The 15769-nt window shown below is 40.1% G+C and overlaps 2 protein-coding genes across 2 annotated transcripts; one reads left to right on the plus strand and one right to left on the minus strand.

Annotated features, from left to right (window-relative positions):
- Positions 1-531: 531 nt before the first annotated feature.
- Positions 532-10190, minus strand: glt8d2 (glycosyltransferase 8 domain containing 2). The gene is made up of 10 exons (XM_079184114.1): positions 10122-10190; positions 7710-7753; positions 5817-5909; positions 5373-5589; positions 5119-5236; positions 4897-4981; positions 3987-4099; positions 3508-3674; positions 1302-1414; positions 532-910 (listed from the first exon to the last, which is right to left on the minus strand). Exons 2-10 carry the CDS (start codon positions 7726-7728, stop codon positions 732-734), a joined length of 1104 nt encoding a protein of 367 aa, XP_079040240.1. The 5' UTR covers positions 7729-7753; positions 10122-10190; the 3' UTR covers positions 532-731.
- Positions 10191-11100: 910 nt separating this feature from the next.
- Positions 11101-15718, plus strand: ankrd16 (ankyrin repeat domain 16). Its single transcript, XM_079183523.1, has 7 exons — positions 11101-11544; positions 12562-12782; positions 12880-12922; positions 13711-13819; positions 13910-14071; positions 14658-14736; positions 15418-15718. The coding sequence occupies exons 1-7, from the start codon at positions 11207-11209 to the stop codon at positions 15579-15581; spliced, it is 1116 nt and encodes a 371-aa protein (XP_079039649.1). The 5' UTR covers positions 11101-11206; the 3' UTR covers positions 15582-15718.
- The last annotated feature ends 51 nt before the right edge of the window (positions 15719-15769 follow it).

Consider the following 15769-nt stretch of genomic DNA (forward strand, 5'->3'; position numbering starts at 1 on the left):
ATGCTAGCAGCTCAGTAAGCTATATGACAACAGGGATTCGAGCTAAATGCTAATGCGCGCCACACTGCTAATAGTGACAATGCGAACATGCTGACGTTTAGCGGGTATAATGTTTCAGAAGTTATATAACGTGTTCAATATTTTAGTTTAGCATCTTAGCATGCTTACATGACTCAATTAGTGTGAAAAATAAACGGGCTGATGTGAATGTCACTAGTTTGCCGGTATTATTTCCTGTCTCAACAATATCCAGAAACTTAATAAGCCAAACGATCAGTAATATATCTGTAGTAACAGGACACAGTTATGTATTACCTCAAGATTTCAATGCCTTATTTGAAGCATTAAAGTCCCAGCAAAGATGAGACTGAAAATTAGAGTTCTGAAGATTTATTTCATGTCCGCATGGAAAGACATTTTCTCTTGCTTAACACAATTTACAAAGACTCTAAACTCTTGTCAGTGTTATGAGTTTCTCATTTTCCCTTTCAACACATTCCTAGAAGTTATATTCTAATATATTTACAGGTATCCATCACTTGCTATAGATAACAGACTAATAACATTTTGTGTATTTAGCTTACGTAGGCTTAATACATAGAGCATTGCATTCCTCTGCATTACATTCTCCGTACGTTTGGCAGTACACCTTCCGCCACTGCTCAATTAAGTCCTGAACTTCACATGCTTCATGTCTACCTGAGGCTAAGACAGGGCATGTCCCACAGACCTCAGCTGTCGCTCTCAGGTCGTGCCAAGGAGAACCTTCTGGAGGGGTCTGGGATAAACCACCTCTCCCACAGATCCAAGTGAACAGCAGGGTAATGCCATGGTTTAAAAGGACCGTTCCAGTGCAGCAGGCGCGCCTCCTGTAGGAAGCTCTCTGAATAGCGGGCATCTGGACTCCAGCCTGGACACACAGGAAAGCTCAATTCAAATTGACCATGTCTGTATGTGGCATATTTAATGATTCCACTTCACATCACTTGCCATAATTAATGTAAATGTAAGTGATTAGTTATGTCTGAATAATATCTTAAACACTATTGTATTTCCATTAATCGTGTCTATAATGTATTGTTAGTTATTAGTTTGGCACATAAGTGCCCTCATCTCTGTGTATCCTGTCCCTATGGTAAGTTGATTTGTGTTAAGCTTGGTTATAATACTTTAATATTGTTTGTTGAAGTGTGTTTTCTATACTTTGTATGCTAAAATTAGCTTCCAATTAGCACAGCAATAAGTCATTTCACAATAAATACTGAAATTATTCTGTATGTGAACTGGAGTGATGATCTTACCCATGTGTCTGACGTGCCACAAAGGGTCCAGTGTTGTGTATTTGTCATGAAACACTATTAACATGGGTGGAGTTGCCACGCCTCCTGCCATTGCACTGCTGTATATGTTGTGCCTGGTGGAGAGGAGAGGAGGAAGAGAGTTTCTGATCAGGCAGATGCTTCTACAAAACAGTTGTTCTGCTAAACAAAAATATAAACATAAAAATGTATATTTATATTACAGCCTACACATGTGAAATGCAGTTCGAAGTGCTTGACATGGAAAAGAAAACATCCAACGTGCAATAAAATGAGAGACAATTATAATAGAATAAATGATAACAATATTCGAATAAATTAACAGGCACATGTTAAAAACCCAAATGTCCAAAAAAAAAATATTAAAGAAATATAAATTCCATATTTGTTGCCATTTTGCCTTCCAAAAACAACATTTTTACTTTGCTCTTCCACTTGCTGCACACAAAACACATTAAAGAAAGGTGATTTGATAAAAAAAGTACTTGCTCATTTAATCACGCTTTATTCAAAAACATCATTATAAGCTTTGAATGTAAAAAAGAAACTATTGGTACAGCCAAGTAAAAACATTCTCGCAAAATATCCATAGAAACTTCTCAAAACACGTAGAGTGCTCAAGTTAGTGAGAATATGTCCATCTCTTTAATCTGAAAGTCAACATAAAACCATTAAAATCTTGGTTTAGTTAGTTAGTAATAACTTATATCTTAATCAATAGTAGACACCAGTGGCGGGCCGTCAAGGCCAGCAAGGCCTTCTCTGCTGGCCGAAACAGAATCACAAAGTTATAGCTATTTTATAATTTAATATTTTTTATTAAATACACTAAATGTATTGTAATTTATAAAAATATTTTTCCCATTATCTTATTGTCTCATTACACAGCTACTGTCTTCCTCAGTTGCTCTGCTTCCAGTGCAGCTTGTTTTAAGTAGAGCTTTTATCCAATCAGATTTCACCTCTGTGTCTCTAGGTAGAAGAGAGGCCCGAGGCCTGCAGACTCACCAGTGAATCCATGTGCAGTTTAAGTGAATGGGGACGATATTGTTGATTGTCATAGTCTTCAACCAATCAGATCTTTAGTTTGACATGTTGGGCGTATTCTTTGATGTGCCAGAGCTGCTAGCTGCATGGCCTACAACTACGTGAGCATTACGTGCAGCTCAGTTTCCAGGTGCAGCTCTGCAGTGAGGTGCAGTGTGTGCTGTGATTGGTCAGTGGGCGAGCACGTGACTATTGTGAAACAAAACTTAACAGCAGAGGCTTAGTTGGAGTAGTGAGAGTTCAAATTGAAAGATATGGAGGAAAAATGACATTTATGCATTTTGTTTGGTGTAGATTATTTATTTTTTTACCTAGCTTTGTTTTTTTAACACTCAATGGCTGAAGGAGGAGAAACGGATTTGTGAGTTGGGATTTAACTGGGATGAAACTAAAGAAAGAAAGGAGCATGGAGTTTGTCTTCAAGTGAACAGCATTTGGTAAGTCAACTGCGTTTGTTTTTTTACATCTAATATCTGAATGGCCTGTGCCCTTGAGTGTGTAGCAGAATGCGTGTTGCTGCTGTTGTTTTCCCATTAAGCTAGTTAGCGTAGCCTCCCCGAACACTTGCGGAGCCCCAGCTGTTTTTGTTTTTGTTTTTTTTAGTTCCGGTTCAGAGGTCACACAGACCGTTGTCTCCTACATGAGCGCAGAAAACATATTCCTACAATTTAAGCTTCTATATTTTCCAAATGCACTAGTATTATTCAAACGTATTGTTCGGTTTGTAATCCTCGTACTGAACGGTTATTCCGAATACGTCTATTGTTAAAGCCCTAGAAACAAATAATAACCGTAGCCATCATGAGGTTATAAGGTGGTATTTCAGCTGAAGGAAAGCAGTGAAGGCCCAGGCATAAAATGCATGGCCCACCACTGGTAGACACATAGTCAGGGAGTATCATCGAACCAGGGACCCAGGTGAAGGAGACCCTCAGACATTTTCTTCGTAATCTCTGATAAGAGACTGAACATGTAGTTTGTGTTTTTGTAAATATTCTATTGTTTTCATATATTTCTCCTTTGCCAATCAAATTACAGTATTGTTTTTGCTACTGTTTTACCCCACATCTTCATCTTTGAGCTGGAGATGTTGCAAAATGCAATGTAAGGGTTTCCAGAAACTGATGGTCACTGTGCGTACCTGAAATTCTCCTCCATCCATTTCTCCAACTGTTTGGTGATCTTCTGTTTCTTCCATTCACTGACATCTGCCACAAACACTCCAGGGTTGAAAGAGCATTCTCTGGGGTCGATGCCCAGGTCTCTAACTTCCTCTTTCCTATAGTCCAGGAAGCCCATGTAGGTTGTCTAAGGAACAAGCTCAGAGGAGAGGACGCCATATTTCAATAAACCAACGTGTCTTTTTAAAGGAAGATAACGTTCAGTATCAAGTCCTCTGGTCCAAACTGAAGACCCTGTAGTTGTGAGTTGACAACGATTGGCATTAATACAAATCAATGCATCTTGCCCTGCATATTTTTTAATGACACTAGCTAAAGGCCAAAAGTGGACCGACCCACCCTTTTGATTATCAAACAGCCATTACAATGCCTCTTCACACTTGCGAGTTGATAGTCAAAGTGATTATGATACAATATGATAAAAGACATAAACATCCACCTGCATGCCGATGCTGCGCACCATCTCATGTGTGGAGGGCAGGTCGCAGTCGGTGGAGAAAGCAGCAGCATGACCCGGCTTCAGTTTCATATTGAACAGATCCTTGATGTCGCCTGAGAAGCATGAAAAGACTGTAAGTGGTACAACACATACACATATTCTATAACTGTTACACAACTCTGTATGAAATGAGGCAATATTGCTTATTTCAGTCTCATTGCATGAAGACATAATTGATACAAAATCTATTAAAAAGACTTTCAAATGTGTGGATTTGATGTTTATCAATGAGAAATTGTAATCATAAAACTTTTGATTCCGTTTAAAAGTTTGAACGATTTAATATTTGATATATCAATATATAACAATACTATATTACTACTTCATTATTATTGTGCTTTTATAATATTGTGTTATGCTGTATCATAGCATTCGCTTGGATTTATATTATATGTTCTTCTGTTGTATTAATAATTTATAGTGTTTGAATATTACACAAACTGTACATATATTAACACTATATACTTAATGATATCATTATGTATGTTATACTTATTATTCATATCTATACCTATATGTTTATAGCATATATAGTTAACACATCATGGCTGCTGAAGTCACACTAATGACTCTCTTAACAAATACTAATAAAGTGTTAGGTATTGCAATATATATTAGCTTTTTAATGTCACCTCTCTAATTTCATTAATCTCTTACTTTTTAAAAACATTTTTAATTATTAATTATATTCAAACAGTTCGTTATATTTGTTTTACCACTCAGCCTGTGCTGCTGTAACCTGTGAGTTAAAAGTGCGACTGAAAAAAGTCAGTTTTATCAATAGGCCAACCTTAAAAGCATTTCATCTGAAGGATGCATGGATTCCTGCCTGTCGTGATCACACACATACCCTGCACAATGACATCATCGTCTAAGTATATCACCCTCTTATGGTTGATGTCAAGCAGGGGCAAGTAAAAGCGCACAAAGTTGAGCTGCAAAACAAAACAGACGTTATTATTGTCGCATCTTTGTGACGTAACATTCAGATTGTGGGGTAGCGCACATTGGAGCTTCATCTGTGCATGTGTATCGTAATTGTTACATGAACGAAGGCAAAGCCAGAACTCACTGGATGTAGCAGTTCGGGTCGAGAGGAATCTGGCTTCACTTTTCCTTTTAGAACCATGGGGTTGAATTCCAATATCTTATATTTGATGCCTTTCAGTTTAGTCTTCACTATGTACTGTCTGGGAAGACGCGAAGAAAGAAAAACTGGGTAAATAAAATGTCATGAGTATAGGCAATAATACTGGGGTGTCAGGTGGCCCCCCAAAAAAACATTGACAATTAATGATTCTGTACACTTCTGTACAAGTGACAAACCTCGTCAGTTTCACGGCTTCGCGAAGAGTGACAATATAGAAGAACACACTGGCGTCTGTGTTGCTGTAAATGCTGTTGATGACCGCCATGGTTGCGCCGATGCGCTCCTCCGATGCGCATATCACGACGGGGACGACATTATCCGCCTCTGACACTCTCGCTGCGGGAACTCTCGCTGCGGGAACTCTCGCTGCGCTTCCGAGGCTCTTCCAGTGATCTGAGAGAGAATTCCCAAAAAAGTGCTCAGTAATCTCCTAAAACAGAACAAATGTCACTCAAAGAAGAGTAACTAGTGGATTTGTTGGAGACTATTTTCAGCTGCACATTGATACACATGTGTTGCTCTAGTGAGTTTTTGTGGCACCAGGACAGTTTAAGTTGGATTTAGTCAAAATAAACTACAGTCTGTGGTCATGGTAAAATAAAGCCTGTGTGTGGGTGTACCTGAGAGTTTGGGCCGAGTGGAGGCTCTAAGCACTGTACTGTGCAGGAGCAGACCCACCATCAGCACCAGCAGAACCAGGAGGGCCCGATTAACTGAAACACAGGGAGAGGCAGGACTCAGAGTCAGCAAGATCATCTTTACAAATGAACACCACTTTTATGATTTTTGAAGCGTGAATGCAATCTCCAGAAGTAAAACGCTAATGTTGGGCTATAAACGCTCCACACCACGGTCACATGGCGTGGCATCACCCCCACTAAGCTAAAGGAGGACTAGTGTTTGGCTTGATGATGTTTTGTAGTCTCATTTAGCCAATTGTTAGCAACGTAAAACGTTTAAAATTCCCAAGAGAGGTATTTACTGATTACTGATGAGTTATATCATCGAACCAAAGGACTTTGAAACGAGGGAATCGGAAGAGAAAAAATACTGACTCATTTCTAGGTTTTAGGACTCCTTCCTCCAGCACTCTGATTATTTTTTATTTATCAATCTCTTCTGTTTTCATTTTTTAATGAAAAATGTTGAATAGAAATGAAAAATGCCTACTGTGGGTGACAAAGCCCAAGCTGATGACTTCATAGTGCTTCTTTTGTCCGACCAAGAAACCAAAATGACATAAAGGAATAGTTTGACATTTTGGCACTTTTTCATTTCCTGCTGGGAAGGGTTGATACCACTCTCATGAGTCATGCTAGAGCTTAGCTTAGCTTAGCGTAAAGACTGGAAGCGAAAGGAAACAGCTAGCCTGGCTCTGTCCAAAGGTGATAATACACATTCCAAGACATCCAAAGCTCATTAATTAATACGTTGCATTGTATTCTTTTAATCCGTACTCAAACAGAAAAAACTGCTTCTGGCCTCCATGGTCCATGGTCCAAGCTAGTCTAGCTAGATGGTTGCTCTTCAAGACATATTTATTTATTTACACAGCATGTAAAAATAAAATGTTTTTGTTCAGTTTGAGTACGGATTAAACAAATGAAAATGTGTTAATTAGTGAACTTCACATATGCTCATAGGTGTAATGTGGACAGCACAAGGCTAGCCGTTACCCTGTGCTAATTGCCTCTCGTCTCTAGCACCATACTTAACAGAAAATGAGACTTTTCGATCTTCTCAAACTCACAGCAAGAAAAGTAATATGTCAAACTATTCCTATAAAGATTAAAGTGTTGACATTTGACTGTATTGCAGCAGAAATACACATTATGTTTCACCTCTAAAGTTGAACACCAGCTGGCAGACCTGAGAGAAAGGAGGATCGAATACCCATCTGCAACCTGTTAACAGCCACTTTTATCATGTCTGCCTGCTCATCCAGGTGCAATACCTGAGCAGCAGTTTTACACATTCAGGACTTGCTGACCCAGATCAAGGATTGCACATATGTACTTTTTGATGTACAGTTAAAAATGAGACATACATCCAAAAAGCAGATAAATTCCTCAAAAGCAAGGGTTGAGACAAACATTTAGGGCTTTAACAATGTCGGGTGGACATACGTAGATGTATTTTGCTTTCAGTCCAAATTTCTGTTCACACACTGGATGGAATCCTACATTTGAACTCATTACAGCCTGACATCTGGTTACCTCATCAACCCTCCCCCAGCACACACACACACACACACACACACACACACACACACACACACACACACACACACACACACATATTTGGTGCACGTGCATGGAAGCTGGATGCTTCCCTTGAGAGAAATATGGGAGTTTCCTCACTGGCCTTTGCACAAAGTAATACTGATGCTATTGTTAATATGAGTCTGTCTAGTGTTAATGTCCATCAACAGGAAGATTTCATTTCAAATTATAGAACCCAAGACCATAAATCAGCCACAATTACATTTGTATTACAATTTGTTTTTTACTTACTTTTTCTCAGGAGACTCATATTTCATGCTTGCTTCCAGTGACATCTGCAAACACATACAGAGATAAAGAGAGCTATTTAGTCACTCAAGAGGAGGTAAAAAGAGGAAATAGAGTGCTGCAGTAAGCCTCTCGTTTTTGTGCTGTACTTTTCTTTCATTGGCAAAGGAAGTTCCTCCCTATCCAAAATGTTTCTCTCAAACCAGGAAGAACTTCTCCCAGTACACTTCCATGTAGTACACTGTGTACACTATGTCGTTACTTGCGTAGTGTGTGAATTTCGACAGGGTAGCGTTGTCTCTAATGGCTGCTGGGCACTCACCAAAAATGATGATCGTTAGCTAGCTAATAGCGGCAACGGCAGCTAGCTAGCGGCGTCTTAGTTTGTGGTGCCAAATAATTACAGACTGCTAAATTAACCCAATAACAAAACTGATGGCTTCTATCCGACAATATAGGTACATAACTTTTATTAGTATAGTGCGGAGTTCACCGGAGCAACTGCAGCCATTTTGAGATTTTATAGCAGGTTAAACCGGTTTAATTGATAACATTTATCACGGTCACATTCTTTGTAGTGTGTAACCCGCCGTTTCCGGTCAGCAAGCATGCACAATACCTGGGCCCTAAATGGAACGGGGCCAACCAATGACATGTCAAAATGGTTTTGCGGTAGGTTTATAGTGTATGGCGCATTTAACAAATGCAGAGAGGAGCTCCAGGTTCTTTTGTTCATGGAGAACAGTATGGTCACATTATATTATTATAGCATTTTTGTCAATCTCAAGATTTGTGGAACCACTTTAGGGCCCTCATATTGCTGGATTTGATTAAGACTTGTTGAGGATGGGGTTGGTTGGATTCAAAAGCGATGGTCACATTGAACACTTAACACAAAGACAAATCAGTAAAATGTGAAAATATACACACACACAGAAATGCCACATGTCTTGCACATATGTGTTTGTGACTGTTACAAACTACCATGGTGACCGGATCTGCAGTAAATTCTCCAAGGCCCAAAGCCAGGAGACACTGGAGGACACATGGGGCTGTGCTTGTCCAAAACCTTCCACCACTTCCTTCCTTCCTGGTGCCAGGGCTTCTTCGAGGAATATGTTTGCCTTCCAGCTTTTTGAACTTTTATATAACTACAGAATAGAAGTGCTTTCACAACAAACAATAAAATGTTCATCTTAACTGTCCAACAGCTTAAAACCCCTCCTTTTATTCCCCCCCCCCCATCCTCTTTAAATCGTCAACTCATGTAACTCTTCTCTTGTGCATTCGGTGTGAAGTGGCGAGCCCTGGGCAGGAAACGGCACTTTTAAGTTGTTCATCAGTTTCACACCAGCAGTAGTGACTCTGTCTGCTTTTCATGTTTCAGCACTTTAACCGAACGAGGACAGAGCATGCAGTTTGTGTCATGCATTTTTTTCTGGTTTGTTTGTCACTGTTTAGAGCAGCCCAAAACATCTGGACCTGATTAGCTCCAGATACTAAACTGGCCAGCATGGTAATCCACTCAAGACTTTCCAAATTACAATGCATTGTGCTTACATCCAATGTGTTCTTGAATCTTAATGCATTTAAAGTCACATTGTCAATGTTTTTGCATAATTCTAGCACCAAATATGAACTCTCACATTATATTATTTTCCTTAAATGACTTCTTCAAGGCATCATCGAGGAATTGGGGGGCGGGATGTTTTTTTTTAAATGTAGCAACCAGCTTCTGAGGTTGTAACTGTGGAATCTAGACACACAGTTACATGCAAACTCTCATGGGGTGGGGGTTGGGGGTGCAAACCATACTACTTAAGTCATCACACTGCAAAAAATTCCTAACCTGGGTGAAGCGGTAAACTTTTTCAGGACTCACAATAAAGAAAATGTCTGTAACTTTTTGTCACTTTGCAATGGAGTTAAATCATTTTGAGGGAATTTTCTAAATGTTTTGAAGCAAGCCTAAATGAGGCAAATCATTTCCCTCAAGGCCTACTACAGTATTAAAAAACAAACCCTAGTTCCAAAAAACTATTGAACTGCATTGACACAATGGCAAACTGGGTCATGCATTACGCATTTACAGATTTTCTTTCACTTGTTATTAAAGTTAAAAATTAACACTTTTTTTGTAAAGATAGATATTTTTTCCAGTGTGGCAGGACAAAAGGTTCTCTCCTATAACAAATACAACAGGGTTGCATACATACCACAAAATGCACAAATCATACTTCACAATATACTGTACAACATACATATACGGGCAAAAAGTGTATTATCTTAGTGAACATGCACTGTAGAAGTCAGAGATAAATGGAGGAGGTGTGTCCCTGTTGGTTTGATATGTAACTTATTAGTCATGTAGCACAATTTAGAGCACAAAATGTCACAAATGCAGCCTATACTTACCAGAAATAAAGTCTCATTCCTAATGTTCATGGTCCATGTTGTAAAACCTCTGAGGACTGAGACTCACCCTCACCAACAATCCCACTTTTCTCCCCTCTCTCTCTCTCTCTCTCTCTCTCTCTCTCTCTCTCTCTCTCTCTCTCTCTCTCTCTCTCTCTCTCTCTCTCCTTCTTCCAGATGGGACTTATCTTGTTCACCAGCGCTCTGATTCCTGAAACTGGATGAGCCCTGCTCTCCCCAATTCACGGAGGAGAAAAGTGGGATTGTTGGGGCTCCGTATGTTAAGCAGAAATTATACTGGAAACTGTATTTCTGCATAACATAAGGAGCCCTGGAGGTTAGTTTATTTTTAAATATCTTGCTCAAGGCTTGCTACCCTACTTAACTAGTACTAAGTGAGGATAAAAATCTATTCTAACCAGCTGGCTGAGCCATGTACCTAAAGTGATATCTAAAACTGGGCAAATCACCTTTAAAGTCATATCCTGACAGAAATAACTGATTTAAAACACGTTGGGGGTGTTTTAGTGAGCCAAATCGCAATTCTTTACAAAAACTACATTTCCCTAAAAGGCTAGCGTGTTGCTGTGCTGGAAAGGACGACTAAATGTTATTCCTTCTTCCACAGTTTGGATGTCACATTTGTTAGGCCTGTAGATATTAATGATATTGATCTATAAATATTTGCTGACCATGAATAATGTTTAAATTATTCAATTATAAACATGTATTCAGCCCATTAAGCGTTTTCCCTCACGAAAGGAACATTTTTATTTAGTTTAAACTTAAAGTAATTTTTTTTATATGTAAAATTCGTATGAGTGAGCATTCTGACGCATAATTATTACATTATAACAATAATAATAACTTTTGTTTGTCCTTGCCCTTTCTGTTATTGCCGTATGTATAAACAGATATGAACAGTGTAAGGTCATGGTTGGCCACTTAATTGTTTGCTACTCTGCGAAAACAACCTAAACAGCTCTCTCCAGCATGTCTTCAAGAAGCCCAACTAACTATTTTCTATCATTTTGACTATTAAATCGACGTTGTGTTCCTGCTGCAGCCTTTAACCTCCACCCAACATGGACGAAAACACGTGTAAACTGCTGGTGAAGCTCGCTCAGGAGGGACAGTTGAGTTCTCTGGAGAAACTCATATCATTAGGTGGCTCGGCGGAGGTTCAGACTATCAGCAGTAAACACTTTGGTCGGTCAGGGGACACCCTGCTGCACTACGCTGCCAGAAAGGGACACCTGGACATTGTGGAGTATCTAATAACGCGGATAGGCACGGATGTGGAGGTGTACAACAACGACTACAAGAGGCCGCTGCACGAAGCTGCTTCCATGAGCCACCAGGATTGTGTTAGCTACCTGCTCCGGGAAGGAGCCATGGTGGACAGCTTGAAGAAAGCTGACTGGTGAGTATGAAGATATCGACCTGGTTACAATTAAACACAGAATGGTCGTGTATGTGGTGCCCTCTTCAGGCTTTAAAAACAAACTGTCCTCATGGGGATGTCAGCTCCCTTCGATAGCTCAGTTGGTAGAGCGGAGGACTGTAGAGGCAAAATGCTGAAATCCTTAGGTCGCTGGTTCGAATCCGGCTCGAAGGAGATCTCTTTTGTTGTACTCAATTGAATATTGTGGCTTCATATCGTTATCTTAATATTATTTACGAAACTCTTGTCCGAGAGAACAATGATTCAGAATTAGCAACAGCCGGTTTATCGAAAAAAAGCCCATTTTGTTCATCTCATGTGGTATGGTTACATTCAACTCAGAGCCAAAAATCTATTTTGTCAAAGAGTGTGTCATAAAGGTATTTCCGGAAGCCTCAAACACTCTCCCGTCCATCTGCATCAAAAAGGTTTTTTTTTGGCCCTGCACATTAAAAAAAGTTTTAAACCAGCCTTCCAAGTTGTGAGTATTTCCTTGCCCAAACAAGGTGATCGATGTACAATGCCTCAACAAAAGAAATGAAAGTAAAAGTTTTAAAATCATACATATATATCTTTTTGTATTTTGATGTGTAATAACATTTTAACTGCATTGTAAAAAAACAGAGAGCAAAGTTTAATCTTCATTAAGTGGGCCTAATCACTTATTATTAGAGCTAATGCACAATTTCATTTTTGATGACATGATTTAAGAACTGTGAAGGTGAGGATTTCAAAACGCTATATACCACTTGAAAGTCACAACAACATGTACAGTTAATTTGATGGTGCCTAGTCGAATAGTTAAAGGACAGATTTGATCATTTACTGTGAACTATTTACAATTTTGAATGTCATTTCTTCTATCTGCAAGTATTATTTCCCTGATATAATGTTTAAAAATATATTTTTTTAATTGGCATGTGAGCTTGTTATGTAACTGTCAACATAGATTTAACTTGGTCAGAGTAGACGTCAGTGTTGCCTCTTCTCTCTCAGGACTCCCCTGATGATGGCCTGTACCCGGAGAAACCTCGGCGTGATCCGGGAGCTGCTGTGCCATGGTGCCGACCCCGCACTGAAAAACAAGGACGGCTGGAACTCCTTCCACATCGCCTGCAGGGAGGGCGATTCCCTGGTTGTCCATCACCTGCTTGTTGTCGCGCCGGATGTCTGGAGGACGGAGAGCAAGACGCGCAGGACTCCACTGCACACTGCAGGTAAAGCATCCTCCACCATCCCCACGGATACGTTATGTGTGAGGGACCTCTTGCGTTCAACCTCAGACTAAACCAGCACTCTCTCTGTCTCTTCCAGCGATGCATGGCTGTGAGGAGGTTGTTAGGATCTTGCTGGAGAGGTAGGTTGGACATTTGTACATCCTCGAAACACATCGCATGGAAAGTCCAGTTTGTGAAATGTTTCAATAAGCTCTGGAAACACCTCACGAAACACCTTTTTTGGCCATAACTCGAGAACTCATATGATTTCACACTTAATAGGATAAAATAATGACACTATGGACAGACATAAATGTAAACTGCAACTTGGCGATGACGGAGGCATACAACCGCGAGGCGCTAATTCAAGTTGAGCAAACATTTGGCCATTTGCACAACCAACAGATAAGAAGCAACATTAGCATTAATTTGGAGTTGTGTTTTGGCCGCTTTAGCTCTGTTTTGCTCTCCACTTCAAGCTCTTCAGTTGTTAAACGCTCCACTTTGTCCACCTGCTGTTTCGGTGGAGGGCAGGAAGAGGTTTAGTTAGTTAGTGGGTTTAGCTCAGCTTTTTCATGTGATCCATTGTGAAAAACAAAACCTACTAGGTGCATTTACTACTATTGTGGAGCTTTTAGCTTCATTTTAAAATCTAAAATGTAGATGTGAAAATATACCTTGTGCTTGACGAGAATGTTTTGTCAAAGTACTATTTCCAAGGTCAACAATCACCCTTTAAGGTCATTCATCTGCATCATATACATATGATGACTGATGGTTACAATCCTGTTTGTAGACACCGCAACTTACACACTCTTAATTTGATATGTGGGATGAATATACAGTAGCTCCATACTTTCTGAGCTTGATGATGATTCACAGATAACCATGTCTGACTGACCCTCACCTTCACCTGGTCCTCTTCCAGATGTGGCTACGCCCCAGGCTGCACTGACAGCTGTGGAGTCACTCCTTTCATGGATGCCGTCAGGAACGGACACATTTCTGTGGCCCGGCTGCTTCTAGAGAAACACCAGGTAGCAAGAAGGCGTTTCAGTTAAATAATGCTTAAGCTTTTCTAGAAATGTATTTACGTGCACTGTCACATCATGACTTGTGTGCTGTAGGCGTCTCCAACAGCGGCTGACGTACTTGGGGCTCAGGCGGTGCACCAGGTCGCCGTCACCGGCCAGGAGGAGGCGCTGCGGTTCCTGGTGCAGGGCTTAAACGTAGACGTGAATCAGAGAGCCACCGACATCCAGCTCAGTGCCCTGCATTACGCTGCAAAGGTTGGATCAGTAACTGGGGTACTTGTACCTTAAAGGGATACTTCTGCAGTTGCTAAGAGATACGTGGAAAGATTGTGGAGTAGCTCAAATCATTTGAAAGAAAAGGAAATTACAATTTAAATAGAAAATACACCCAAAATACAGCCAAAACAACTGGCCTCACATCATGCACGGTGAGATGATGATCTACATCTCAGAGTGTGTGTGTGTGTGTGTGTGTGTGTGTGTGTGTGTGTGTGTGTGTGTGTGTGTGTGTGTGTGTGTGTGTGTGTGTGTGTGTGCGTGTGCGCTTGTGTTTGGTAATACACACCTAAAAGGGTCACTAGCAGTTAACATGAATTAAGTCGAAGGAAGAGAAGGTCATAGCTCTTGATTACACAGATTAATAGTCGTCAAATCATTTGTCTGCTGTATTTTGTGTGATAGAAGTAGCACATGTGATATTATCTATCAAACTCTATAACTGATGCCATAGGTGTGGTTTATACAGAATAGTGCCAGTAGTACGATTACAATATGGGAATATTCACCAACACAACTAACACACCTTAAACTCTCCTTCCTCATTTCAATGTGTGCTTTACAGGAGGGCCACACGTCCACTATAAAAACTCTGCTGGAGCTGGGGGCAGATCTTCACGTTCAGGACAAAAAGGGAAGAACTGGTAAGCAGTGTATCACACTCCATGTTGGGTTTGGAACTGCAGCTCTGCAGTGGTGTCCCTTTTGTTCTAAACTAAATTAAAGCCCCTGGAAATGTGGTTCCAGGGGCCAATCTTAAGTATCTCTCTATAATATTATTATTCAAGGCTAAATAACCAACGATGAAAGTTCAAGTTTAGAGAACAGCACGCTTAAGTATTATTAATTTAGGCTTTCACTCAGCTCATCTGCTTCATGTAATTTTGAGGAACGGTGGTGATAACTTGAAAAGAAGATTTGAAGGTATTGTGTCCTTTTCACTATTGATTACAAAGTTCATTTAAGAACACTAAGAAAATATTAGATAGAGAGACAGCTCATGAGCATCTTATTCAAGCGCTGTGTTGTCCCAAAAATCCAATCCTGAGGAAATGAATATAGAGGCTATGAAAAGAACAGTCTTCAGGTTTTGATGAAGAAACCTTCCAGCAGAACTTGAATGCACCAGCAAGAAATAGCTTTCAAATTAGTTTAGGCTTTCAGCTGCATTACCTCATAAATAAAGGCTACTAACCGGAGCGTTATTATTACATGTGGACCAGCTAAAGCTCACAATAGTGACAGCAAATGGGGATCCACATGAAACGCGACATGGTTTTCAAAATAAAACCAAAAATCCTCTTCTGTTCTCCTCTCTTCCCCAGCTCTTCACATGGCCTGCATCGGGCAGCACGCGGACGCCGCCAGGACTCTGCTGCAGCTCGGACTCAAAGACTCAGAGGACGCATGTGGCACGACAGCAATGCAGCATGCCAGAAAACCAGACGTAGTGCGAGTGTTTGAATGTGGCCTACTGGACCCATCATAATATAGCGTTTGTAGTACAGGATGCAGATGTGTGATTTAAGTAGAGAGAAGAACCTGAAACCTTTAATGTGATTAAAGTAAATCAATTTAGGGTGTAATAAATCTTAACTTGTACTTGTGGTGTATTGAGTGACAGAATTTGGGGACTTTAATCTCATTGAGTTGAATAAAAGTCTTGCTTTATTGTCT

The sequence above is a fragment of the Pholis gunnellus genome (assembly GCF_910591455.1).
Source record: "Pholis gunnellus genome assembly, chromosome: 22".
Taxonomy (NCBI): domain Eukaryota; kingdom Metazoa; phylum Chordata; class Actinopteri; order Perciformes; family Pholidae; genus Pholis; species Pholis gunnellus.

What these genes read in the sequence shown, in the direction of transcription:
- ankrd16 (XM_079183523.1), top strand. Translation starts at nt 11,207, where the DNA reads ATGGACGAAAACACGTGTAAACTGCTGGTGAAGCTCGCTCAGGAGGGA. An exon ending in GTTAGGATCTTGCTGGAGAG is followed by an intron (nt 12,923 to 13,710) that starts GTAGGTTGGACA and finishes GTCCTCTTCCAG; the next exon opens with ATGTGGCTACGCCCCAGGCT. An exon ending in GGACAAAAAGGGAAGAACTG is followed by an intron (nt 14,737 to 15,417) that starts GTAAGCAGTGTA and finishes TCTCTTCCCCAG; the next exon opens with CTCTTCACATGGCCTGCATC.
- glt8d2 (XM_079184114.1), bottom strand. An exon ending in CGATGATGTCATTGTGCAGG is followed by an intron (nt 4,100 to 4,896) that starts GTATGTGTGTGA and finishes CATGCTTCTCAG; the next exon opens with GCGACATCAAGGATCTGTTC. An exon ending in GTGGCACGTCAGACACATGG is followed by an intron (nt 911 to 1,301) that starts GTAAGATCATCA and finishes CTGTGTGTCCAG; the next exon opens with GCTGGAGTCCAGATGCCCGC.